General features: G+C 34.3%; 1 protein-coding gene across 4 annotated transcripts in view; it reads left to right on the top strand.

The window, feature by feature from the left end:
* CDH18 (cadherin 18) overlaps positions 1-27,681 on the top strand; it is a 156,218-nt gene that overhangs the window by 19,681 nt on the left and 108,856 nt on the right. For 3 of the 4 annotated variants that reach the window (XM_062499513.1, XM_062499428.1, XM_062499608.1), the window contains exons 2-3: positions 16,158-16,452; positions 23,242-23,361. In XM_062499513.1, coding sequence (XP_062355497.1) covers positions 16,158-16,452; positions 23,242-23,361 — 415 coding nt within the window. The remainder of the gene's footprint in view (positions 1-16,157; positions 16,453-23,241; positions 23,362-27,681) is intronic. The other variant, XM_062499650.1, reaches the window with a different exon arrangement.

Raw genomic sequence — 27,681 nt, forward strand, 5'->3', positions numbered from 1 at the left:
ACTATTTGTTTACCCTTAGGTTACCCACTGCAGTTATGGACTGTAATGAATGATCTTAATTTAAATTACAGTCTTACCTCTCTGAGATCTTTGCATTGTCAGAACAATGGAAAGGATTTTTAATAAAGTAAGAGTCTGTACTGTTACATTTTCAATAGTATCTATTAGTTGAGTAGTTCTACTGACTGACATTATCTTCCACAATTTTAACATTGCCTTTTTACAAAAAGGTAAAAAATTAAAATACTAGGTTTAGAGTACCCAGCAGTGTATAAATATCCAAGAGCTTTAGATTGTTTTCTTTCTATTCTGCTTTGTAGCTGTAAAGGGGAGAGAAACTTTTTCTGTTTTTGCTTAAAAGTGAGAAAATATGAAGCTGCCCTGAAAGGGAGGATCACCAAGCATTTCGGGAAGCCTCACCACTTTGTTGAAATGATGGGCAGGAGATGAAATGATACATATAGCAAATAAATATGTAATTCTATGAGTTCAAAATGTGCTATTTTATTTAAAAGTTCTTCTATAACTGTCACCTCAGTAAAAACTTCTGTTGTCTTTTGCAGAAGTGATGGATTTCTTCTAACGACCTTATGTTTTGTTTGCAGAGTGCAGCAGAATATTGCCTTGTTATGTGTATGCATATATATGATTAAGAAAGTCAAATAATTAACATGTGATAAATTCTCTAATGCTAATATTAGTGGTATGATCACACATTATTTTTTATTTAAACCCCTTATTCAGATGGGACTGACCCTAAACATAAATATAAGTAGCTATTTTAAGAAATATAAAAAAAAATAATAAATCTGTTATTTTTCAAGCCTTACACCTCCTTAGAAATTTGAACTAGAAACAACCTGCCTTGTTCCTATGCCTGTGATTTTTTGCAGATTTTATTTGATTGAAGAAAAAGTGTTGTGGTATTATTTCAGCACTCCTGTCTGCAAGATAAATTGAGTGTAGCTGATGTGTAATGAAATAATGATTCCCTGAAAAAAATAGACCCTTTTCTATGCTTTATAAATGTTACCTTTAGAAGTTAGAGTACCATTTATTCATAGAATTGAACCTTTACCTTTCCCTAATCAAGGAGGGATAACAGATTGAAAGGAGATGATTTATACATTCAATAGTCAAAATGCTTTCTAAAAATTAGAAAGCCAGTGAATTTTAGGTCAGGAAGAAACATCAAAACATCATTCATCCCATAACGATATCCTACTATGGGACCAGCTATGACTAAACCTTTTCTAACGGTTTTCTCTATTCTGTCTTATTTAATCAGTGTTCTTTTGCATCATCTTATTAATTTCTTTATTTATTTGTTCATTCATTTCCTTGAATGTTTTCATTTTTGTGTATGTGTTTGTGGGGATTTTTTGGGGCGTGCAGAGTTCTGCTAGTGTTTTTGTTCAGTTTTGGGATTATCGTTCAGTGGTTTTTTGCTTCTTTTGGGGGTGTTCTGTTGTTTTTTGGTTGGTTTTTTTTTGTTGTTGTTTTTTGGTTTTTGGTTGTGTGGGCTTTTTTTTTTTTTGGTTTGTTTTTTTGTTTATTTTGTCTAAGGCAATTTTTCATAAGCCAGAGTTACTTGTATATTAAGTACTGAAACTGCATTATCAAGTTGGGGATGTTTGAGGGGATTAAGTAGAACTATCGCAAACTAAAATGAAATCATATCCCGAACTAATCAGATTGAAACTTTTATCTATCTTAGCATGATTTTTTAGTGTATAGCTAATATTAGGACATCAGAAAATGTCCCAAGATTCCCTGGTGTGGTATCATTCATACTGGACATTCAAGTGCCCACTTGATTTTTTTTTTTTTGGAGCCCCTGAGGCAATGCATTTTTGCACAGAGAGTTACCTCTTCCATGCAATGGTCCTTGGAGAAATCCTATGTAAGAGTGTCTGAAAAAAAGTTATTTTGATAATCTAGTCCAGATACTTCACCAGCTAAGGTTTTGAAATATCACCTCCCTCCTCCTTTTGCATGAGTAAGGGGAGCAGAGCTGTGAAAAAATTTGTTCCTCCACCATAAATAATAATATTTTTATTGTCATTGTTATTATTAATATTGTAGAAGATTGTCCAGCATTGGTATTTTTCATGACCAGACTAGTCTGAAAGAAATCTTGAATTGCTTACTAAATGCATAGTGGAATTGACATTGAAGTCCACCTGAAAAAAATCTTTTGCTAGATGCATCCGTGTACAGTAAACTGTGCTTGCTGCTGGTCAGGAGTAAGTGGGGAAAATTGATATATATTCACTAGAAAGAAATTTGATGATTTAATATCAGGTAGTATTTTGTTCCTATTTCGCAGGCCTTCAATTTTCCCTGGAACAAGTTTTAAGATCAAATGGAGGTTTGAAAAATAATTATTTACATGAGAAGGAAAAAAATTTAAACACTCACAAAACAAAGCATGAGGTGCATGCAGTGTAAGAAGGAAAAGTAAGTAGAGGTCAAGCAACAACATTACTGCTGTAAGCTATAAATGGAATTGATCAGAAACTAGGGGTGCTAATCCCAAGTGTGAAGCTTGAAATCCCAAGCTCTGAAAACACTTTCTGGATTTTTATAATTAATTAAATTATGCTTTCAGAAGGCTTCACTTGTCCTTGAGCATTTTCAGAATTTCGCAAGCAACTATTCCCCTCACATGCTAATTTGAATAACAGCATGATACTGAAAGCAGCACTTCAAGTGAGGAAATGAATGGCAGGCAATCTCATGCTTTACTGAATGTGTTCTTGGTATCTTTCTGCAAAGCTGTTATCACAGCCATATCATGTGCTTTAAGATGACTGCTGAAAGCTTTCTTCTTTATATTAGAAATTTATGTAGAATTGTGGAAAATGTCTTAATACCCCCTTCCAAAGAAAACATGAAATGTGAGAAATATTTGTATTTCCAAGCTTTCTTTCTCAACTTTGCTGAGATAGTGTGTATGCTGTATATGTAAATATGTGTACACCTGTCTTCACAGAACTAAATGTGGATACTTTGATGGCAAGGGGAAAGCTATGTTTTTAAACCAAAAATACATTTTTTGCCTGCCGATGGAGCCTTTGGATATATTTAGGAAAGGCTGAAACACAGATGGTGCTGAGACAGAGAGCTCCTAAACTTTGAATTACTTACTTTAATGAAAATTCCACATTGGTTACCCTAATTCTAAAACAAGCAGCTTTAGTTTTGGACTTATTTCTACTAGAAAATATGCATGTTTCTACAACTCTCTATTCACTGCAGAGTTTTGCACCCAGTCATACTTCCGAAATTCTCCATATCCTTCAACAAAAAATTTAAATGCCAAAATCTTATGTTTAAATTTTCATATGTCCTTGCCATGACAGTTTATCAGTGTGAATGTTGCTGCAGGTGGGATTGTAGGAGCTGCAGTGCATCTGGAGCTTGCGGACAGGAGTGTTACAGGCTGAGATGCGTACAAGAACAGAGCATAAAGAGGGAAAGTGAAGAAGCATGATGGCGCTTATTGAAAGATAGACGGATGTAAGACTGCCTGAGGAGTGGGATTTCCCTCTTTGGAGTAAAGGTTCAATACAGCAATCCACCTCCAGTTTATGAAATTAAAAAAAAAAAAAAATCGGAAGTCTTCAGAAAGCTTCTTCCTTTGATCTCCTGTACAGCTGAGTACTCTGCAGCTTGCCTGAGGGCTCAGTGCTCCTGCCCTGACCTTACTTATACAGACAGATGAGCCTGAGCAAGCAATTAATAAAATCAGCAATTAATAAAATAATAGTCATTTAATATTTTGAGAACCATCTTACCATGTCATTCATGACCTGGTGTGAATTAAAACTTTGGAGACTTGTACTACATATTGCCTAGGTAGTATTTTGACTATGTGATATCTGCAGTTGTTGGAAGCTGAAGGAACATCATCGATTGGTTCAATAGGCCTCATCTTCAGAATAGGATGCATTCTCCCCTTTTGTTTATTTTTATGCAATTTGAATGTAAACCTGGGTATAAACACAACTCTTGTCCTGTATGTAAGTCAGAAGGACCTTTGTAATTCAGACCACAGGATATTTGCACAGAAAAGTTCTTAGTACAATTTTTTTTTAAAGTGCAACCATTTGATTATTATATAAAAATAAACATATTTAAAATACAATAATTTTCCTTTTTTTTTTCTGATTTTATGTGTTGTACAAAAAGTCAGGCGTTAAATAATGAAAGAAAATGTAGTTTTGAAGCCAATCTCCTACCCATTATGACAAATCATAGAAGACATTTGCAATATTTTTAGTGTGATTTCTTTTGGAATTAGTTGTGAGCCAGGTAGATAAAAAAGTTGCTCTAAAGTAAAACTTCTTCAAGTGCTAGTGTTACTGATCTCTAAAGGAAATGGTAAGTGTCTGTTCTTTAGAATGTAGATTTTTTTTTCTCCACTAGTTAGACTAAGTAAGGAATTTATTCTTAGGAAAGACAACATATACCTCATTGGCAATTTACAGAACTGTTTTGATACAATCTTTCTTATTTTACTGCTACCGTCAGCAGTGTTGTGATGTTGATGACTTAATCTGTAGCTTGCTCCTCTTGTGTACTTGCAAAATTCTCCAAGATGTGAATTTGTGTCTGCACAAAAATTTTATATATACTAACAAAAGAGATGGGAAGCAGGGAGCACTCCTGGTTTTACCCAGAATTTTCATGAGCATTCTTTCAGAGAAATGTGATATTTACTACATTTCCAACATTTGTCTGGGTTTTCTTTAGTTCTAAGAGCACATGATTGTTGGGGTCAGAAGGAACATATTTCCAGTTGATTATGTGATTTTAAAATTATCTTTTGAGAGGGGAATAAAAAAGTCAACCTGTTCTCAAAATAAGATTTTTATTTTGCTGCCTAACCAGTAGTCATCTTTGTTTCCCTGAACTCTTGTGTTAGGGCTATATAGCACCACTGAACATAGCAACCTGCTAGATGATTCCTTATATGGAATAAATAGGTTTTTTGCAATATGAGTAATATTTACTCACTTTAGGATGACTAAGTGGAAACTTGTATTCAGTGGGTGTTTGAAATATCAAGCAATATGCTTTTATTATTTTCATTTTTTTCCTGAAAAAGAATAAATATTTTTAGACTTCACAGTATTAGGTTAGGAAAAAAGACACTGGGAGATCAGAATCATACCCATGGACATTCTGCTGGGACATATGGACACTTCCTCCTGAGGTGCATAAATGTAAAGAAAACAGTCTGTTATGGAAAATGTGTTAATGGATAAACTTTACATCCAAAGACAACTATATGTGCTCTGTATTGACACTGTCTTATACTGCTAGCAAGAATGTGTACCAATGCATCCATTAATGGTCATTTAATTGGCCTCCCAGAATGAGTATTTTTATATTACTTCCCTGTCATTTCATACATATTCTTTCAAAGAATCATTTGTATCTACCTCTTTCTTGGCAACCAATAGCTTTAGGGATTGTAATCCTATTTTGCCTGAGCATTTTTTGAGAAGGGAGATGTCAGAGCATCTCTGAAAAGAAAAATCATTTGAAATGATAAATTCCATCTATATGATGTCTCAGCATACCCATAAGAAACACTAAGGAAAGGAATATACTGCCTCCAAGTGTGAATAGTATGCTTCTGGCTTTTAATACAGTTTGAATACTGGTCCTGGAGAAAGATACAATTTTAGAAGATTTTTTTTTTCATCCCTTACTTTAGTAAGCAATAGCAATGAAGGAAACCTAATGTCTGGGATTCTTTGCATGTACAGAAAGAGAATATTGGTGCTACCTGTTGGAATTAGATGATAGTGAACATAACATAGTTCTTTCTTAATCAGAATCATAGATTTTTGTGTCAAAAGTAACATGAAGATTATATTACTGTTCATTTTACCAAATCAATGAGCCCTGGACTTGCTTTGTAGAAATGCTTTCTGTTAAACACTGTCAAAGTGTAACTGGAAGAAAGTAGTTCTCAACTAGATTTTTCTTGTGTTAAATTCAAGATAATTCCATGGTCCTATGTATCTGTCCTACAGAAAAATGAAATCAAGTTTGAGCATTGATACATATGTGACATTACAATGGACAGCAAATAACATAAATATTTTTCAGTGGGAAAAGGAGAACTTGGAGAAGAAGGTATTATTTCATTATATAATATCCATTTAACTAAATCTATGTAAGATAAATTCTTCTGCACACTTTCCATGTTTTTTTGCACTTGGGAGAATTTTAATGTAAATGTTATTGCTTTTACTAGAGCAATACTAGAATACCAAATGTTACACGATTTTGCATCACAAAGTCGTTTGCAGATACTTCTTGTACATCTCATTGTAGAAAAATATACTACAGTTGCTTTTAGAAACATATATTTTATGGATTAAACATAGGAACAATTAAGTATATTTCAAATTTAGCTGTGAGTTTCTGGAAATTTGGATGACTTGGTCTCTTTGGCTGGTATTTCAAAAGTCTAGCATATTTTCTTATTCTCATTGTTAGACTGTGTTAGACAGTCACAATGAAGAATGTCAGTTGTCCATGAAGACATGGAAAACGTCCATACTGTGCTGAAAAAAATACCATGCAGCACTTGCAAGTATATTGGCAGGTGCAAAAATGCAGCAAAACATTATACATTACACCAGGCCTCTATATGAGTGCTATTTCAAAACACCAATCAGTTAATAATTGTGATGTAAAACTGCTATACAAACATTTTCAGAACTTGTGTTTTGTTTGTGTGAACTTTCACTTTATTTGTTATACTGAAGTAAATGTGAAAAAGTGAGGGGTTTCTTATGTGTGAAAATCAAAGTCTTGCATTAGTGGCCGTTCGGTTTTTTATGGACTGCAGTGGTTCATGGTAAATCTAGAAAGACAAAAGCAGTAGCACAGTACCACTTTGAACAAATTGCTAAAGCATAAGAATTATCTGATTAAAAAACCTTGAGCTCATAAAATGTATTTATTCTTGGGAATGCTTGTGTGAAGTAGGGAAATACACAGAAAAGATTCTTCAATTTCCTCAGTTTACATTCATATGGGATCCAAAAAGTTTTTGTAATAGCCCATAAAAAAGCATGATAAAGTTAAGGAAGGTTGTTTACATTCCCATTCACTGTCATTGGTATGTTTCTATTTTTTTATTCCTACTTATGAAAGTATAGTCATCTTTGTAACAGTCGGGATCACTGTCACTTTGTTATTGCAGTCATTAGATGACACAGCTGTGAAGAGGGCTGGTGATAAGGTTCTGCTCTGAACATGAACCTTCTGACTTACACAACAAAGATGTTCAAAATAGCAGAGCTGGCATTTTTCATTATCTGTGGATTTTGAGGAACAAATTGTGGAAACATTTCCTCAACATGATCTTGAGGAGGTTTTTTACTGTGTCAGGTAGTACTTTTTGTTTCTAACAAACAGGAAGAATTCTACATTAGAGGAAGAAGGAAAGTGTCTGTTATGAGAAAAAAAAATATATACTCTGTTCTAAGAGAGATGCAGGGATAGGGTGTTCAGTTGTGAGAGTTGTAATGGAAACTCCATATGTAAGCAGATTTTTTACAAATATAAATTTCACCCAACAAGAAAAAATATGTAGACCACATGAAAGAGATGAAATCACGATCCAAAACTAGAACAATGATTTTAAGGGTTTAATACTGCATTAGCAGTGAAAGAGTACCCCAATAAATTAATATTCTGATATTCAGTGTTATGATACTACTTCCTAATATTTCCAAAGTATATAGAAATAAATACTAATAAATAAAGTGCAAAAAGTAAAAAATCATCTAAATAATGAAAACATACATTTATTTTACCTGGACAATGCAATAATAGTCTTTGATAGGGAGTTCACAAAACTATGGAGATTATATCCTTTTTAAACAATGATATATGTAGTCCTTGATGACACATGGTAGTGCATTCTTTTCAGTTTCTTCAGAATGAAACAACTTTTTCACCTGAAATAGAAGCCATTGGACAGTAGCTAACCTGTTTTCTTTGCACAGTCTTAAAAATTTCTCAGCAAATTAGCTTCAAAGACATCAAACTCAGAAATGTGTGAAAGTTTTTTGGAAGGCTGGGATAAAACAAAGCTGGTAAATTAATTATCTCTCCTTGATCTTTTCCACATCTTTTTTTTCCTAATCAAACTCTGTAATTGAGTAAGTAATCGGGTCCCTGGCAAAAATTTTTTTCTAGCTGATTTTACATGGCTCACAAATACTACATCAGAAAGCCACACACTAATTATTTATCTTCACAATATTTCTTAGGAAGAGCAAAGTAAAAAGAAGTAATTTGTTTTCTCAGAGCTTAAAAACTAACATGCTGTCCTCAGATCTTTCTTAGAGTAAACAGTATTAGCTGTAGCACTGTCAAACAAACAAGCAAACAAATAAATGGTACTTTCAAAAAGAGCTTGAGTACTATTACACTTACAGCTGTGTGCTGTAGTGAGCTTTTTCTTTCACTCTCAATATCAAGAGAAGCTCTATGTGTGGAGATCACATAGTACAAAATTCACTGATTGGGCTTTTAGAGAACTAAGAGCTTTTTCACATATTGAAAAATCCTACATAATCCTTAGGTTGGTATTCCTGTTCAGTAAAACATATACATCTTTTCTTTTTGGAAGACCATATTACAAGTGATGTTTTCCCTTTTTGCCTTCTCTACTGGAAATGGAAAGAAAAAGAAGAGTTGATTTTCTCTTTGTATGCATTAAAAAAAAAAAAAAAAAAAGCGACAAGAGTAGCTTGACCAAACAAGCACCAGAAATGAAGGTCAAAAGCACCTGTAGAAAGTCTGCAGAAACTGTGTGGAAACCCACTGTTTTTACATATACTTTTACTCCATCATTGTCACTAATGTGCAATGTTTTTCAGTGAAGAATAGCTTCGCACTGCATCAGTGAGTTTCTGAGCCCAGAACTCTTGAATCTCTTGGGTCTTTTCAGAGAACAGATGCACTTACTGTTTTTCTGACCTTGACCTTTTCAATGTCTTAAGCAAACATCCTTTCATATGAAAGCAGGCTTACTAGGGCAGGTAATGCAAGTTATGTTGTTGGTACCTAGGACTGCTTTTGGCAAGTTTGAGGTGTAATGCATCTGTGACTGTGTAGCTGAATGCCGAGGCATTTACAGACAAAACAGAGGTTTGGTGGTCTAAGTGAGAGGTTTGAAGCACCCCTGCCCAAGAGTAGTTCCATGAACTGAAAAGCTTTTATTTTCCCATTCCTGCTTGTGCCCATTTTTAGACATGGCGAGATTTTTAGAAGCACTTTATACTGCCCCCTTACTGTGATTTATTAACACGATCAGAAACAAAACATTCTTCTTAAAATGGTGATGATGTGTGGTCAGGGCTTATTTGAGTAGCAATGCACCATCAAGGCACTCGAATTCAAACTGTCAAATTTATAGTCCTCATGAATGGATCTAGGAATCTAAGTTATCACCATTATTACAGATTATTCATTGTAAAGTGATATTTAGTGACAGTAATTGTGAAGAGGTGCTGAAAACTGTAGACCAAATATGATCTTTTTTCTTATTTCGTAGTAATTTCTTTCTGTTCAAATTTGTGAAACTCTTAAAAACCTCTAAAATCCATATACTATGTAAATACTACTTGCTGGGGAAAAAAATAAATAATAGTTTCCATGTCTATCATAGCTTTTGCTCAAGTAAAAGATGTCTGAAATGAAAGCTTACTGCTGTGAAGAGAGTTAAGATGAAAACTTTACTAGAGTGTAATTAGTTTTCTTCCATATGGAAGACATGTAGTATGGAAACATAGTACACTGAAAGAACAATTTGGAATTCTATTTTTCTTAAAAATATATAGTGTTCTTTGAAAACAAAATGACAGTTTTGTATATAAAAATTTATTGTGTTGCTTTAGAATTACTTTTTTTCTTTTGTTTTTCCTTTTTCATTCCCCGGAGTCCTTTTGTATAGAGAGAAAATAGAAGCTAATGTTGACTGCTTGTGGCTGCTTTAGTATGCCTGATGTTGTTTCAGATGAGATTTCTTATGCACCTGCATGCTTCTGCCATTACAGTCGTCCTAATGGCTGCAGCAAAGGAGCAGACTTCAGAGAAGCCACTTGCAAGAACAGATGTTTGTGTGCTATAGTGTTATATTGTGAAGTTAATACTGTTTCAGTTGTGTTTTTCCTGGATGATTGCAATCCAATTATTTTTCTTCTATCTCAGAAAACTCATTCAGCAGATGGGGGAAATTGCGGTTTTCTATTTTCTTCCTCTCTTTGACAAGAGCGTGGAATAACTTCTTGTCAATTTGTGGACACTGCCATGGATAGTATGGTTATCTCCTGGGCTAATGAATCCCTCTGAAAATTCCATCAAAATGTGTGACATTGCCCAGAGCGGTGTCTTTCATTAAAATCTATATTATAGCTCAGACCAAGGGAAGCAAGTCAGCAGCAAATCTGATGGTTTTACTGCATAGACACAATGAACATTTCAGTAGTATCAGCTAGACTCTGCTTTCACAGTGTGCACCATCAAGAAAAGCTTTAAATGCAGTTTTTACTACTAGTAAGTTACTGTAACATTTCTTTTAAATTAAATGTTTTGTCTACATAAACAACGAAGGAAGTCAATATGATTGCAGTTCTTATTAGAGGGAAGATTAAAGTACTTTTTACTCAGTGTTTTAGTACTCTGCCATTGATTCTTTATATATCTCTCTACATTTTGATGTTTTAGAGAGGCAATAAACTGTTCTGTGTAACAAAAGCAAAACCAAAAATACATTCCTCTATGTTTTGCTAAAGCTTATAGCTCATGTTTTTATGGGCATAATTTTGTCATTCCTCTGGGCTGGGCACTGATTGGTAGACGTTACTACAGTAGTGTTGTGCAGGGTCCCTCTTGTCAAGTTAAACATATTAACAGTGGCAACAGAATTAAGAAGGAGAGATTCTGCTGCTTTCCTTGAAAGAATATGGTGCTCTCTTAACAGAACACAGTATTTATTCAAGACATAATGGTAGTGTCACTACCATAACTCAGGTTTTGCTTTTGCAATCCTGTACAAATGATTTTGTTATTTTTTTTTAGTTTTCAACAATACTTTTTAATTATCTGCAGTTATTTCAAAATACTTTCAGTGTATATGTACATAACCACTTCTGCTCTGATTAAATTCATTAGTTTAGTGAAAACTAATGATCTTGATTTTTTCAAATCAGCCTTGGATTTGAATTTAGTTCATATTAGGCAGTATCTTAATAATATTTTTCTTCAGAAGAAGATATATCCAGATTCAAGAATTTATTGGTAGTCCAATTAAAAATACTAAATTCATAAGCAGTCCATTTAAAATGCCACCCACACAGCACTCTGAGAATGCAGATTTTTCAACTAAAGCAAGGAGGAGGAAGCAGTCACGCAGTTAAATCACTAATAGACAACTCTTCTACTTTACAATTGCCCCTCTTAGCCAGGCTTTTTTCTCTTCTGGTCATGCATGGTTTCCTGGTTGCAACTTGTTTTCCTGAGGCAAGTGCAGGGGAGCGTGGTGATCACTGCGAGTTGTTAACATTCTGCATTCCCAGTAGAATTAGGATGTTGGCTTTCTTCTCAATTTTTTGATTGGTTTTGTAGTACCTATTGGTGTGGGGTTTTTTTCCCACTGGGCCTCTTTCCTATTGTCCAGTAATTTCTGCCTATTTGTGGTCAGTTTCTTGACAAGTAGGTATGTTTAAATGTTTGGATGTGTGAAGTGGCTAAGCATCAGCTAAAACAATGCAGATGTATGAAGCTGATTGGTAGTGAATAAGGCCAGTAACTAAGCAGCAGCCACCTGATATTTGTGGCTGTGATTAGACTTTAGCTATTTGATAATTTTTTAGTTACAAACAGTAACAACTCTGTACTAGGTGGGCAATTAGCCTTAAATCTGTGAATTTATTTTACAGCAGTTAATATGCTAGTGCATCAAAAAAGGATTTAAAAATTCAGGGTATAAAAATTAATATAAGAATGAAAAGAAAACTCATTAACTGAAATATTTGCAAGTATCTGCAAAACATGCCTTTGATTAATGTAGCCCTTCTGCAATTTCTGCAGGAAATCTGAAAGAAAATGAGCTTTTAAATGGACTGATGGAAGAAAAACATTGAAGTCTTAGCAAAACAGGGACACCTTGATAGCTGTTCTCCAAAATCAGTCATACACTGCTGATATAGGTTAGTTAAAGATTGAGGAACCATCATAAATCTTCCTGGATGCAACTTGTTATTAAATATGTCAAGAAATGTAGACCACCGGGTAGACAAAGGGGAAATTCCAGACATGCCCATTCGATATTGTTTTCATATTCTTCTTTCCCTAAAAAATCAGATAAATGAAGACGGTAATAACGATCAAAGGATATGAAAATTGAATACTTTTGGTAGCTTCTGGTTGTGGGCAGATTCAGAATATTAAACAGATATATTCTTGTTGGAAGCGTAACCAAATCAGCAGTAATATTTGCAGCAGCCAGCCCATCACTTAGAATAGAGTCCACATTTCCAGAGGGAATTCAGAAGCCTGCGCTAACTGCAGTTTGGAGGATTGGAGACGTTGCTGTCAGAGATCAGCAGAGTGAGGAACCTCCCTGGGACTGGGACACTGGAGACTCCCCCAAGTGGGCCATGCCCTTTCTAGGGATCTGAATTGAGATAATTTCCCCAGGACATATGAGTTATGTCTGAGTAAAACATGGATTGGCTTGCATTTACATTGCTTAGTGACATTCTCTTCTGTGCCAAATTAATCTGAAAGAGAAATAGCTATAGCAGTCCCAAGCAGAGAGAAAGGCCACTATTTTCTAAATGGATTTTGCTCCCTCAATCTCTTTTAGAAACTATTACAGGCAGCTCAGAAGAAATACATTTCTCTAAGCCATGTATTTGTGAACTAAGAGGTGAGTCACATCTATTCTAATTGGAAATGCTTCTGTGGAGTAAATCTCTTGTTGTGGAGATGATTTCATAGAACAGAGAGAAGAGAGAAGTGCACCATGCTCAGGGACATAAATCTCTTGTTAAGCTAGTAAAGATTGTCTTAAGTAGGGATTCCCAGGGGCTCTCTCAGCACAACACATATTGCAAATAAGCATTGAGAGAAGTCTTGATATTTTTCTACTTGGACCAATTTGTACTAAGATACAAGAATTAAAGACGACAAACAGTTCTTTAATCTTTACTTTGCAAGAAAACTAAAATATAAACAACTGACAAAGAAAATTCCATTTTGCTACTCAAAATCCTCCTCTGTGAGTTTAAAATTCAGCATTAGCAGTTAAAAGCCATAAATCAAAGTGTTATATTTCAAAGAATCTAAGACATATCTGGAAGTAAGGAAGCGGGGACTTATTTTAGCTTTTACTTCTTTTCAGTTGTTGCATTACAGCTGCAGTTTAAAAAGCCAGTTGTAAATGGAAGGCTTTCAGTGATCATTAAAATGCAAATAGTTTTCCTCTGATGATATTCTTGCCTGTATTTTTCAGTTGAAGCTTATTGGCTAACGCAGTGTTTAGCAGGAATCACATATAATTTGTTGCCCATGAAATCAGCTGTGTATCTTTTGTGCTTTTAAACTTTTCTTACTTTTAGAGGTACAGATCCACTGACTCAAAAATAATCTGTATTTTCTTCACTGAAGACAAGTACGAAGAGTGATTTCTTTACAATAAAAAAATACCTAATGTTACTAATTTTCCAAATGGTTCCTGCATTTCATGCCATCACAATGAATTTGTGAATGTGCCTTTCTGCAGTATGGTATTGGAATGGCATGTCTAGGTTGATACTTCGTGTTTTGGAGATATATTTTACAGCAGTTCATTATTCAGCGTATTTCTTACGTAGAGATTTTTTAATTGGTTCATATGTTCATAATTTCAGTTAAGATGCAGAGATTTTTGCTGGGATCGTTATTTGGTATACCTAAATATGCTTTTACATATACACCTGTAGAGGTAAAAGGAGAGAAGTAGGATGGGAAGCCTTCTGGTCTTTTTCAGTTTGGTTTAGTTTTGAGCTCTTGAACTAATGAACTCATCAAATTTGTCATTTTGCTGCTAGCATTTGCAAACACTAGCACTGAGAACTCATTTTATCCCAAAAGGATCCTACAGTTCTAATCGCATTTGAAAAAATAAAGTATCATTAAATCTATGCTAGAATATCAGAATACCCACTACTCTTGTTATTATGAATAAATCACTTCAAATAACACTTTGCCTTTGTGGGAAGTTTGGATTTTTGGTGTTTTACAGAGAGTGAATTATTCCTTTGTTAATAGAGTGTAGTGTTATTCTAAGGATAGGAAGCGATTACTTTTGCCAATGACTACTGTAAATGAAATGTGTGAGACACTTCTGCTGCCCTATAAAGGCTTGCAGACCCTTTTACTACTTCTTTCTTTCTTTGATTAAGGGGGGAAAAAGGGGGGATCCACAGTGGTGACCCAGTTGTGTTTCAGTAGTTCAGTAAGGTCTTCATGTGACTCAGATATGTGCATTGACTGCAGTTGTGCTGAAATTTATATTAGTTGCAAAACTTCAATTTATTAAATTTCCCCCTTCCAAGCCCCCTACCCTAAAAGATAGAAATTATGTGCAACAGCATCATTTCATTAATTTTGTAGAAAAGATGAAAAATTTCATCAATCACCATATGCTTACTTCTTTTACAAATAACAAGGAAGATAGTTTTAAAGGCAAGACAAAGACCCAGAAAAAAAAAAAAGTCATACCTAGTGTGTGAGAAAATATCATCGCCTTTGTATCTTATGTTTTAAGTAATAAAAAAAAAAAAAGTTTTCTACCATGCAGGTCTTATTTTACCTCGATACAACCCTCTGTAGGTTTTGAACTGAGAATGAAAACTGGAAAGTTAGACCTTGCATCCTATGAATTAAAAATAATATCTGTCATTCTCTTTCTGCTTTGCTCAGATTTTTTATCAAAATTTAGTAATGACACACTGCAGATATTGAAAAATATTCAGAGCAATAGGATAAGGGTAAAAATGAATATCTTCTTAAAATAAGAAAGCTTCCCTTCTGATTTCACATCACAGTATAACTACACAATACCTGAGGCAGTTCATTTCAGCATTATGACTTTGTTCTTATTGTGCTCCTCAATAAATACATTATGTTCTCAAAGTCGTTTCAAAGGAAAAAGAGCAAATCCACAGAACTTCCAGTTTATATAAAAATCACTCTTTCTTACCAAAGAACACATGTTCATTTTTATTCTAAATGCATAGTTCTTCAGAGTCAGGTTAGGAACAGTGAGGCAGTAGGAAGCCATTTCATATTATCTTTTGGCACACCAATCTACTTACTGGGTTTTTCTTCTTCCCCACCACTCCCCCAATAAATTAAAACTTTTAAAGGAAGAGTATAATATATTTAATGTACAAGGTGTTATGAACAATGAAAATGCTGAAAGTCTCTTTCAAACTTCATCATTTGACTATAAATAATTTAAATACAAGCAAGATAGATAACTTTTTAGCTAAAAATTAGCAAACAAAAACCAAAGGAAATGCCTATGTTTTGTTGTGGGATAGAGTAATTCTGGACAGACCTCTGCCACTGGCACAGAGTGCAGTTTCCTTTCACAGTAAATGACATTGTTGTTGGGGCCACAGAGGAAAATGTAGGTGGGACTGAATTGCCATTGTTGCAGTGGACAATCCTCAGTGGGAATGCATCCAGTTTAGTGGTTAGGACGGGGTTTCAAGAAATGAGTGTTGTAAAATAACTGCTAGAAGGACTAAAACCAAAGCCAAATAGAACAAAAGCCATCATGGCTACTAGACTATTCTAGACTTAGGGAAGTTTTCTAGAACAGATGCATAACCCAAGAAATACCAGTTTAAGAAATTAGCTGTGCTATGTGAAAAACTACCCTGAACAAAATGACTGGGTTGCCAGAAAGAGCATGTGAGGAATGATGACAAGAATTAGGAACAATGAGACCAAAACAGAAGGGTGGTGACAGTAATAGCATAGTTTTTATATCTTATGTGCAATAACCTTTAATGAAAATTTTAAATTAATTTTGTACTATTTTATGTGTTTTTATTCTACAGCTGCATTCCAATTCCGACAAAGGTGATGGATCAGTCAAATACATTCTTACTGGAGAAGGGGCGGGAACTATATTTATTATTGATGACACAACTGGAGACATCCATTCAACCAAAAGCCTAGATCGAGAGCAGAAGACACACTATGTGCTTCATGCCCAAGCTATTGATCGACGGACAAACAAACCACTCGAGCCCGAATCTGAGTTCATTATCAAAGTGCAGGATATCAATGACAATGCGCCAAAATTTACAGATGGACCATATATTGTTACTGTGCCAGAGATGTCTGAAATGGGTAAGGAAAACAAACTGTGCTATACAAAAATCTTTTAACAAGTGCAAATGGCACGTACTGTTTGTCAAAGTTATCATCACATCATTGAGTATATGTTAAATATATTGGATTTAAGAAGAGATGAGATACAGCCCGTATGTTACCTGTGACATTCACAGTAAGAAAACAGTATGCACACACATATGCTGGTTGTAAGAGAAGACTCACTCTTAATCTTGAATGCTTTAACATACGTTTTTTGGCAAATTGTAGTCTCCATTCTAGAAAAAAATGTATTCATATATCCTCATTCAACTCCACACTTTATGGCATTCTCTTATGTCTACATCAGCAGTCTGTACAATTAACAGAATTAAACACAAAGGAACAGTAGTTTCCCAGATTATTTTAGACATATTTATCAAGTTTCTTATAAAGTGAACTGAAGTTCCAAAAGGTACAATCTTTGGTTTTCCCTATTACATAGTCCAGATATTCTTATTCTTTGAGGTACTGCACTGTACTCTCAGTTTTCTTTATTTAATACTTCTCTGGTGTTGAAATTAATTTATAACTTTTTCTAATAGAGGAATTGCCAACAAAATTTTTTTACAAGGACAAAAGTGCAGTATTTCTGTGAGTAATATCATAAATCCAGAACAATGCAAACATTACATGTTTGTGTGAATTACTGCAGTGAGTGTGTAGAGGTTCCCGTAAGAATATTGTGGCTCTGTACAAAACCTCTTCAACTGTCTTTGATAATTCACTGTAGCACAAAGCTTTACTGTTAGAGTAGCAGTTAATTTCAGTATCCTCTAAGCTTTTATCTCCATTATCTCCCATTACACCGCAGGCTGTCTTAATGAGTAATTCATTTCCTTTGCCATTTCCAAAAATGCATAACTCCATCTTTCTCTTTCTTTGGTTTTCTTTGTCTTTAATGGAAACCACTTTAATTGATTATTTCTTTAATCTTAAGAGGCATTTTATTTTCTGCATAGGAGGAAAGATAGTGGGAAGAGATCAGTATTAGCTTCAAAATGAAAAGTAGCTAATGCAATAATTTTTATTTATATTATATTAATGAAAGTTCTCTATTTTTTTTCATCTTATCAATATTGAGCATTCTTACATAAATGTTAGTCATAATTCTGTACTAATCAGAATCTGATATTACTATTCAACTGCATCATACACGCTACTGTTTTCCACATAATGATTTGAATAATTTGGGATGGCACTTTGTGTTGTAAAACAGAGTGGATTATAGTAAACCAATGAAGTTTTACTGGTAAAATAGAGAAATGATGCTTATGTTTTATAAATCAAATACTTTACTGGTTGTACTTGAGGAAAATCATTACAATATCTATTCCACAAAGCTTTTGTGTTCTGTGAATAAACCCTAATTTTCATATCCTATCATCTGTTGTAGGTATATATTATATTTTCATTGCAAATTTATTATCTCAATTTTTTTTCTCCTGTTGATTTGTTTGTATTTGTTGCATTTTGAAAGCATTTTTTATTGTCTGCAATTTCAGGAAGACTAATTCTGTTACTACTTTGACAGGATGCATTCTTTGTGTCAAATGATGGAGATACCTCTGTCACTTTTATTAGTTCTATAATTAGCACAGTTTTTTGACATTTAGCTGTGGAGTCTATACATAACTGAACTTGTTGATATTATTCTGTGAATCTCTAAGTAGGCCACACTCTGAATATTTCTTCTGAATTTTACTTTATCATTTAAAACTCTTTCAAAATTCTTGTTGCTCTGCAATAGTTCTCATTCTAAGTGGCATTATTTTTGGTCTCCATTATTTTGCTTATTTTCAGCAGCAGGTTCTTAAATCTCTCCTCAAGATCCTAGCTGGTATTTTCCCCACAACTCGAACTGAGTCTAGTTGTAAAAGCTGTAGGGTCTTTATGGCTTTTCTTTTTTAAAAGTCACTGACAAGTAAGTACAGGAAAATTTTGTTTTTCTTTTTTTTTTTTTTTTGGCAAATATTAGATCACAGTTTTCACTGTGACACAAAAAAGCCCCCATAGTATTTATGCTTTATGTACTATTCTGGGAGAGATGAAAGAAAATGTCTATTCCTTGCCTTCATTGGAACTTGAAGGCAGGCATTATCTTAAAATTTGGCTCAAGAACCAAGATTTATATGTGAAATTATTTCTTTTGTAGAATGAAAAACTCAGTTACATTGAGATCTCTGTGGTCTGTTTTAAAGTTTATGAAAGTAATCTTTATGCAAATTAAAGTAAGAATATTTTTCAATCAGTAAAAGACTACCGTATGTGTTGCCAGCTGCAAAATGAATGAAACAATCCATGTTAAATTTTTAATGCTGTGGTAGTTTAGAGGTGAGACTAGATCACCTCTCTATGTCCCCTTCCAACCCTAATCATTCTGTGATTCTCTGATAAGAAGAGTACTCCCAATAAACTCTGCTTAAGAAATTAATGGGCAGAGTAGACATTTCTGAACTTCTTTTGAGAGTATTCCAATGTGAGGCAGTCATAATTTCAGATGACCTGGAAGACAATGTTGTTCATAAATGTGATTTTTATTGGAAGTGCCTATTTAACTTCCTGTCTTGTGAAACTAAATCACATTTTGTTGACTTGTTAGTATTTTGAGACAGTACTAAGAATCGCTTTAGTTAGGCAGAGAATCCCTCTGTTTATTAAACCTCACTACTTTATCATTGCTTTTAAGTTTTTTGTTCGATATTGATCCGTGTGAGATTTAATAGTACAGACAACTATGGGAAGTCATACGTAAAAATTTGCATTCTCAACAGGCATATTTTATGGAACTGCCTCATTAAACATTAAAAATCTGTCTTCAGAGAGACAAATTGCAATATTGCCTTTCAGCTTTTCTTTGAGATATAACTTCACAAAATTTTTCTTACAAACTATTAGAAAAAAAGAGAAAAAAAACCAAATGGAGATATTTTGAAATAAAACTAGAATTTATTTCCCAATTGAATAATAATTTTTGTTTATACCAGAAATAAAGACACAGCTTACAAAGTGATGTTCAGAGCATACAGACATGTTTTGCAGCTCTTTATAAAACATGAACTAAGAAAACAGAAAGCCCAAAATGTAATTTCTGCAATGTAGTGGCAAAGTAAATGAAATTGTAGTTGTGGTAGTTGTACTCTGAATAAGCAGATACTCCAGTTGGCGAAAAAAAAAAGCTGTTTTTATTGCCTAGGTGGAGTGACAAAATTCTTTCATAGCATCACTGAGTATTTTTTCTTGACAGGAACTTTCACAATAAGCTAGTAAAGAAAGAATGGAAGGTATGGGTCTGATGTTCTTATTTTTCCTGTGGTGTCCAGAGAAACTTGGCCCATATTTTTTGTATCTGATTAATTTTTCTTCTTTTTTTTTTGTTTTGTTTTTTGTTTGTTTGTTTGTTTTCTTAACATTTAAAATGGCAAGAGAGGAGTACCATGTAATTTTCCATCTAAATCTTTCATTGCACCTAGCTCAACCAGGAAAAATGATCCTGCATCTAAATGATACAATATATCCAGAATTGTGATTTGCCTGTTGTGCAGACTAGCCTGAATGATGCGAACTTGGAAAGGAATAGTTGGAGGGTAAAAGTACCCTCTTTCTTTTCTTTTCTCTTCTTTTCTCTTTTCTTTTCTTTTCTTTTCTTTTCTTTTCTTTTCTTTTCTTTTCTTTTCTTTTCTTTTCTTTTCTTTTCTTTTCTTTTCTTTTCTTTTCTTTTCTTTTCTTTTCTTTTTTCTTTTCTTTTCTTTTCTTTTCTTTTCTTTTCTTTTCTTTTCTTTTCTTTTCTTTTCTTTTCTTTTCTTTTCTTTTCTTTTTTCTTTTCTTTTCTTTTCTTTTCTTTTCTTTTCTTTTCTTTTCTTTTCTTTTCTTTTCTTTTCTTTTCTTTTCTTTTCTTTTCTTTCTTTTTCCTTTTTCCTTTTTCTTCTTTCTTCTTTCTTCTTTCTTCTTTCTTCTTTCTTCTTTCTTCTTTCTTCTTTCTTCTTTCTTTTCTTTTCTTTTTTCTTTTCTTTTCATTTTTTTTTACAAGGCATTCTAACCTGCAGCTTTCACAAGCTGCCTTTCCTCGGTGCTCAGCAAATCAGGCAAGAGTTGGGCAAAAGGCCAGCATGGGGATATCTTATAAATTGCTGACCATGTTTGTGTGAGTGAAGAAGCTAAGCTTCTGAAATACTACATTCCACTGAATGGGACTTTGAGAGGTAGGGTGGGAGGGTGAGTCAAAATTTGTATTCTAAGGGCTCTTTTAGGTAGAAAGAGAACACTTTGCCACTATTCAATACTAAATTGCTATTATCAGGTGCTTCTTCTGAAAGAGATACAGTTGTATTAGAAAATCACTGTGGCAAATTTTAGGACACAGTGGCATTCCATTCATGCAAAAATGACCTGTCAGCTGCTTATGAGAGATTCTGCCTTTCACTGGTTGTATTTTTTTTTCCTCTCACATCAATGAGTCTTACAAGTATACTAAGATTCTTTTGAAATAAGGAGAGAGAAGAAAGTCTTCAAAGAAGGATAGTATTATGAAATTATGGTATTTCTGGTTTTTTCTTCTGAAATAGCCAATATATATTTATCAAGTTCAAGACATATCTTGATTTCCTATAATTCTGAGGGGAAATGCTAATGGAAACTCACACAGTTGGTAACTGTTTTACTGGAAAAAGTAAAATCTATAGACAAAAAGTACATCGGTTGTCCAGCATTCTGGAGAGTAAACTGTGGTAGGTGACTGACTATACCAATTGAACGGAAATGTTTGTTTTTGTTTTTTTTTTTTTTTTTCATTTTACACAAATGCAAAATAAAATAAAATCATTGTGCATCTCTAATTTATTAACCTGCAGTGATTCCACAAGGTTGAACTGTACAAGTTCCTCTCAAACTAGAAATTATTTGCAAACTGGACTGCAGAAATAATCTCATTACAGCATTTCATTGTGATAGACTAGCAGTGGGAAATGTCTGTAACTGGAAGTGGCCACTTATTCTGTGTTTAGATAACAAAGAAATAGGACTGAACTGGTTCCTAGAACATTTTAAGAAAAAATACACAAACTTTAATTCACAATTGTTTACCTTTCTGCATGAACACAAATACAGTGGTTTAGTTGCTTTCATCACTAACATCTGAGTAAATATGAACATACATTTTATTACAATATTCAACTTCAAAGTCATCCAGGTATCCTTATATTCAGTTTGTTAATGCATTTATCTCTGGGATTGCATGCACTTGGGCATTTCAGAGACCAGAAGACACTGTATTTAAGTATGCAGACACATTTGCACACAGTTTTGCTAAGTCTCCACTAGAGATATGAACAACAGCTCTTGGTGTCCAAGTTAGCATGGTACAAATGAATGACGTTTCTGAGAGTAGAAACCAAATCTGTAAAGGTTTGCATGTTTAGTTTGCTGGACCTGAAGTGAGACTCCATTACTTTACATACTTCTAATTCAAGTGTACACTGTGTGCACGTTAACAAATGTTTCTGTGCAATAGGAATTGATCTAAGAAGCTGAATAACTAAAACTGAGAAACAGATGTCTATGGCATATGTATTTATGAAATCTTATTTTAGATTAGCTCTCGCCTGGTCTCTGAGACTATGTGCCTATTAGCAGTCAGAATAAATCAGATGTGCTGCTAAAGCACAGCTCATGGTTTAGCTGCATCTGAAGAAATCTAGTTAGCATGCTCTGAAACAGTTCTATAAGGCAAATCAAAGTGCAACAAGTGAAGGAGATCAAGGGTTTCAATTGAAAAACATACTTCTCCTCTCCACTAAATGTGAAATTGAACACCCCAGAGTGTGATACCTCAGTGGTTAATTTATATGAGAATCTGATGCAGAGTTATGTGAGAGCAGCTGGTTCTGTTATTATTATGGTATTTTAATGCTGGATCAAGGAGCCTGTAGAAAGCTGTGTCTGCATAAAGACAAATAAATAGAATGAAGCCTGAGCCTTTATTAACTCACAATTTTACATTTACTGATTTCTTATGGGAAGTTTTTGACAATGATATAGTAAAGATCCGTCATTACATGCCTTGAAAAACACACTAAAACAAAAAAATTACTTGTCTCCATTCTATCTGTGCAGTACTTACGCATTTTATTTTTCTCAAAAGGGTTGCTTATAATTTATTCCACCTAGTGGCATGCTAGAAACTGTGATTTTATTCTTCTAGTGTTTTTTATTTACTAGCATAAAAAAAAGTTGTCTTTTGAACTCATCTTTCTAATTTGCATCCCCAACATGATTCTAGTAATTATTTCATTTCCAGATATTTGATGCCTTCCAATGTCTAGATTTTTTTTATTCATTTGGCAACTTTTATTCATTTGGGGGCATTTATACAAGTTATTTTAAATACTTCTTTAATTTGCATTGTGGATGAGGATAATTCTGAAGTCCATAAATCTGTGTTATTTAGAAGTCCATATCCAAGTTTGGGATCTACGTGTGTGAACATACATAAATATGCATGCCATGTAGTTCCTATTTCTATTTATATCTCTGTAGTTTCTGTTGAAGTTTCCATGTATGTAATCAATTAACAAATACATATATAAAGATAATATTTTTTCAAATTTAAATAGCTATTTTTCCTTAAAAATGATAGGATGATAACAGATAGAGAAAATGTTATTAATATCTAAGTTTTAGAAGTTTTAGAGGGTTTTTAAATGTATTTTAAAATATTTGTCAGAAAATTTTATTTATTGCAAGTTAACGCTTATTTTCCTGTATATACAGGTACATCTGTTCTACAGGTGACAGCCACAGATGCAGATGACCCCACATATGGAAACAGTGCCAGAGTAGTGTACAGTATTCTTCAGGGACAGCCATATTTCTCTGTTGACCCCAAAACAGGTGTGTATTTTATATTTCTGTTGATATGATTTAGCTAATATGTTGCAGTTAATTAAATCTGGTAAGTGAAACTCAAATGTACGCAATGCAGATATGAGGACTTTGTTTTATTTTTTGGTTTTTTAGGCTACTTCTTGCTTTAGCACTATGAAATTTATAAGTTGCTATGTTTTGCTGAGCACTAAAATGAGCCTGCTGTGTACAGAATTAATTCTACATCATGTCATGTTGTGAACCATTCAGCCAAACTGGAATAGCATTCTTTCATCTTTTCAAGCCTCTGTTTAGAAAGGGACTCAAGGGTGCCTAACACATTATGATTTTCAGTGCTTTGTTTTGCCTGAAGGATAGGCTTGGGAGGATTATTGGATGTGTGCTTCAACACATACACCAAAATAAATTGTTATAATTTGTGTTTTTATAAACCTACAGGATTGCTATTTAACTGGAAATTCATTCTATGATTTGAGAAGTAGAATGAACTGAAATATTTATGCTTAAACTCTATGCATTATCCCTTTTTGTTTTTCTTTCCATAAAGTGTTAGTAATGTATAATGTATCCAAACTGTTTTATTTAAAGAGAGGAGAAATCTCTTTTGAGGATGGGAGTTGCTATTAGTCTGTGATTTTTTGAAGAGTATTATTATGGTAATGATATTAACATGATTATACAATTTCAGTGTGCATTTGAGGTCCTCAGCATATGTTAAATATAATTTAAGAAAGTATATTTTATATAATTTTTTAAACTCTTTTTCCCTGTCTATATCAAAGCTTTAATACTGAAGGGGGGAAATAAAATACCCTGAACAGTGTATTTTTCCCTGATTAAATGTAGGGAATAATAATGACTTTTTAAATATGATGAAGTGAAATAAGTATAGTGTAAATAGTTTTCATTTTAAGATTTTTGCATTTAAGTTTCTTGGTTTGTGTACATTGCTCTCTGTGGCACTTGGAGGTGTACCCTGGTTTCATTACAAGAGAAGTGTGTCTGTGCCATCTCAGAGAGCTTTGAGGTTAGTGTTGCTTTGAGGAAGGTCTGTCTCAGCCTAAAATGTTCTATAAATTTGTGAGCTCATGTTAGAAAGGACTAGAATAGAAAATCAGTGATACAATCCTCACACTCCCCTTGCCCTTATGATACTTAGAAATAAAACTCTGGTTCATATTTCTAAACCTGTTTAGTCACTCTGAGGCAATAGGCTGCATTTTTTTTTTTTATTGTGGTGTAGAACTTGTAGTCTGGAGTTGCTATTCAATCAGTGAAGAATCATAATGGATATTCTCTGTATTAAGTCTCTAACACAAGAAATAGTATTGTTGTAATGAAACAACAGATGGTAATGTATTTTCACTCCTCAAGCTGTAGGCTTTGATAGGGATTTAATAACACTTTATGAACTTAAAATCTTTTTGTTATATATCTAGAAATGAAAATTATTCTGATACCATAGTCTATAAAAATGTGAAAATGAGGTAATGAGTGCAACACTGAAAAAACAGAAAAAACTTTTTGCTTTTATAAGTTGACTTTTTATAATTGTAGAATAACAATTTAATGTGGCATGATAAAATGGGAAGAAGAATACTGGAAAAGATGGGAAAGTCTTGAAGAAATTTAATTTTTCACTATGGAATTTCACTTTGGATTTTTGGGTTTTAGACTCATTTTTTAAAGCATCACTCTCTGAATGTGCACGTATATCTGTGACCTACTTTTCTTAATACCACAATTGTTCAATTCCAGCTTCACTATACTTTATCTGGAAGTCCTCTGAATTTACGCTTAAATGCACAAGCTTCATTTACATCAAAGAAGGTCCAAAAGAGGGAAAAGGGAAAGAGAAAGGTCCCAAAATTCATGACTGAATGCTGTTTATGAAGCCTAAAGATCTTGTATCATGATCAGTAAAGTTTCTTGAAGCTGTCAGAAACAGATATCAAGCTCTAGTGTGAATACTCATCTTCAAAAGTCTACTACTTCTAGCTTAATACTGTCTATACTTGTCTATACACCTCCAACTTATTATCTGAAGACTTTAAAGTTATGGATTTTTAGAAGCTTAGATTAGAATAGTTTAAATAAGATTATAGAATAAGGCTATAGAATTCATATATTTGAGGTATAAAAAGGGAAGAGCACCAAATTGCAAACTCTGAAGTAAGAAAAAAAGTGTGTTCTTGGCAGAGGAACAGCTTTTTCAACTTATCTGATAAAAGGCTCTTCACATATTCAAAGTGAGACAGAGGTGCAGCGCAGGGAGAGTAAAACCCCCTGTCCTAAACAGAATGGAGCCTGAGCTCCTCGTAAGGTTGACTCAGGACAGCCTCAGCCCTATGGGCCAGGGCTGAAACCCATCATGAGAAATCAAAAGGAGACATGCCTTGATCACCCTTCAGACTGAGAAAGCTACTGCCTACAGGGTTATGGGGCACATTATGAGATGCAGATAAGAATGGGATTGTGAACATGGGATCATGTAGACTTATTCTTGGATATCTAGAGGGAGGACCATAGGCAGTGAGAGAGACGATTGAGATGGAGCAGGGAGAGAAAAGAAGGAGAAAATGGAGAGGTAAGAGGACAAAAGGGTGCAGACACAAGCAAACAGGCTTTGCTCAGCACTAATATCTGGCCATGCCCTGTCCTGGATCAGCAGTCTGTTCTGTGTTTTGTTATGCTCCATTTCTAACTCCATTTCCTGAGGAAAAGTTATCTCTCTTCTGTGCATGTGTGCATGGAGATTTAAGTTCTAGCAGCTGGAGCAGAATGAGTCAAAGGGGTCTGTGTGTGGTGCCAGCACACCGGAAAATGCAAACTGTGTGTGTATTACACGGGTGTCTATGCCAGTATGGTGTTACTACAGGGTCTCAGGCTGCGATAGCCAGCGAGCAGGATGAGTGGTTTGGGTGATGGATATCCATTCGGCCAAAAGTCCAGACCAGAAAGCTCAGGAGTCAGCTGTCAGAGAAGCCAAGACCAGTGTGGAGCAACTGGATGGTATGTGTTTTGAGAGCCCTGTTTGTATAGCTGTGTATCTCTGTACACGAGTCAAGGACAGACCTGGGAGCCAGGCAGCCTGGAGCCAGCTGGATGGCATTGGGATCTGAGGGCCCAGCTGAGGGTCCAGGTACTGTTACTGGATGTACTCAGTGTGTAAGGCTGTGGGGAATCAATAAGAGTGCTGGGTAGAGAGGAGATCTGTGACTATGTCCAGGATAAAAGGGGCATCTGTACCTGGAACTGCAGGCCCCAAAGTTAAAAGTTCAGATGGCACCAAGTGCAAAGTCTACTTGGCTAGACCAAGTACAGCAAGTTAGAGGAGCAATCCATGCTGAGTTTGTGAGCATATTTCCAAATAGAAATCATCCTTCCTTCTGGAGAACTAGTTTGTGCTGTTTTTGTTTGAGTGCTGAGCCGTCCTGTTTGTGTGTCACCCGTTGCGTGTTGAATCTGTGTATGTGCCTTGTGGGAATACTGCTTGACCTCACATTGCTCCTAAATAATGGATTAAAAATAGAGAGGTACAGCAACCTCATCTCATAAGGCTACCAACTATCTAGTTTATCAGTTGACTGGCTCTAGGACCTCTGTTTTGTTTTGTTTTCCCCTGGGGAAAAATTGTGAATTCTTTGAATAGAAATTTGCTGCAAATATGTAATTTTGGCTGTGAATGTCAAAACTATTTTCCATGAATAACCTAAAGTTTTAAGACTTCCAAAATCCTTTGATATTGAACATCTTTCTATGAATTACTCTGTATTTGTGTTTATTAATTACTTTAGGTAATTAGCTGTGGAGTGTAATAGTAACTAATTATGTAATTAATAATTACGTCCAATAGCCTCTACTGATTACTATTTGTTTTCCTCCCCAACTGCAGAAAAATACTCTGCTGAAATTTTATAAATTAGAATGTACTAAGAATGCTGGCAAAAGAAAGGGAAGGAGTCAATGTCTAGGTCTTATGTGTATTTTCAAAGATTATGCATATCAGATTGTACATTTTCTTAAAGAAAAAAATATTCAGGGAACTCCAGAAAACATGAAATACTTATATTTTTAAAATATTATTAACTTTTCTGTATTAGAAAATAAACAAAAAGTGGAGTTCATAGTGAACAGTTGAGCAAATAATTTGTTCAGATACTTGAGGTTCTCCCTGTTCCTATTCCCACCTTTTCACGTATACATCCCCCCACCACCACCTGTTTGGTGGGTTTTTTGTTTTGTTGGTTTTTTTGGGGGGGGGTCGGGGGTGTTTGTTTGGTTTGTTTCATTTTGTTTTTTACTTTAGGATACTGAATAGTAAAG

This window comes from Cinclus cinclus, chromosome 1 (assembly GCF_963662255.1).
Source record: "Cinclus cinclus chromosome 1, bCinCin1.1, whole genome shotgun sequence".
Lineage (NCBI taxonomy): Eukaryota > Metazoa > Chordata > Aves > Passeriformes > Cinclidae > Cinclus > Cinclus cinclus.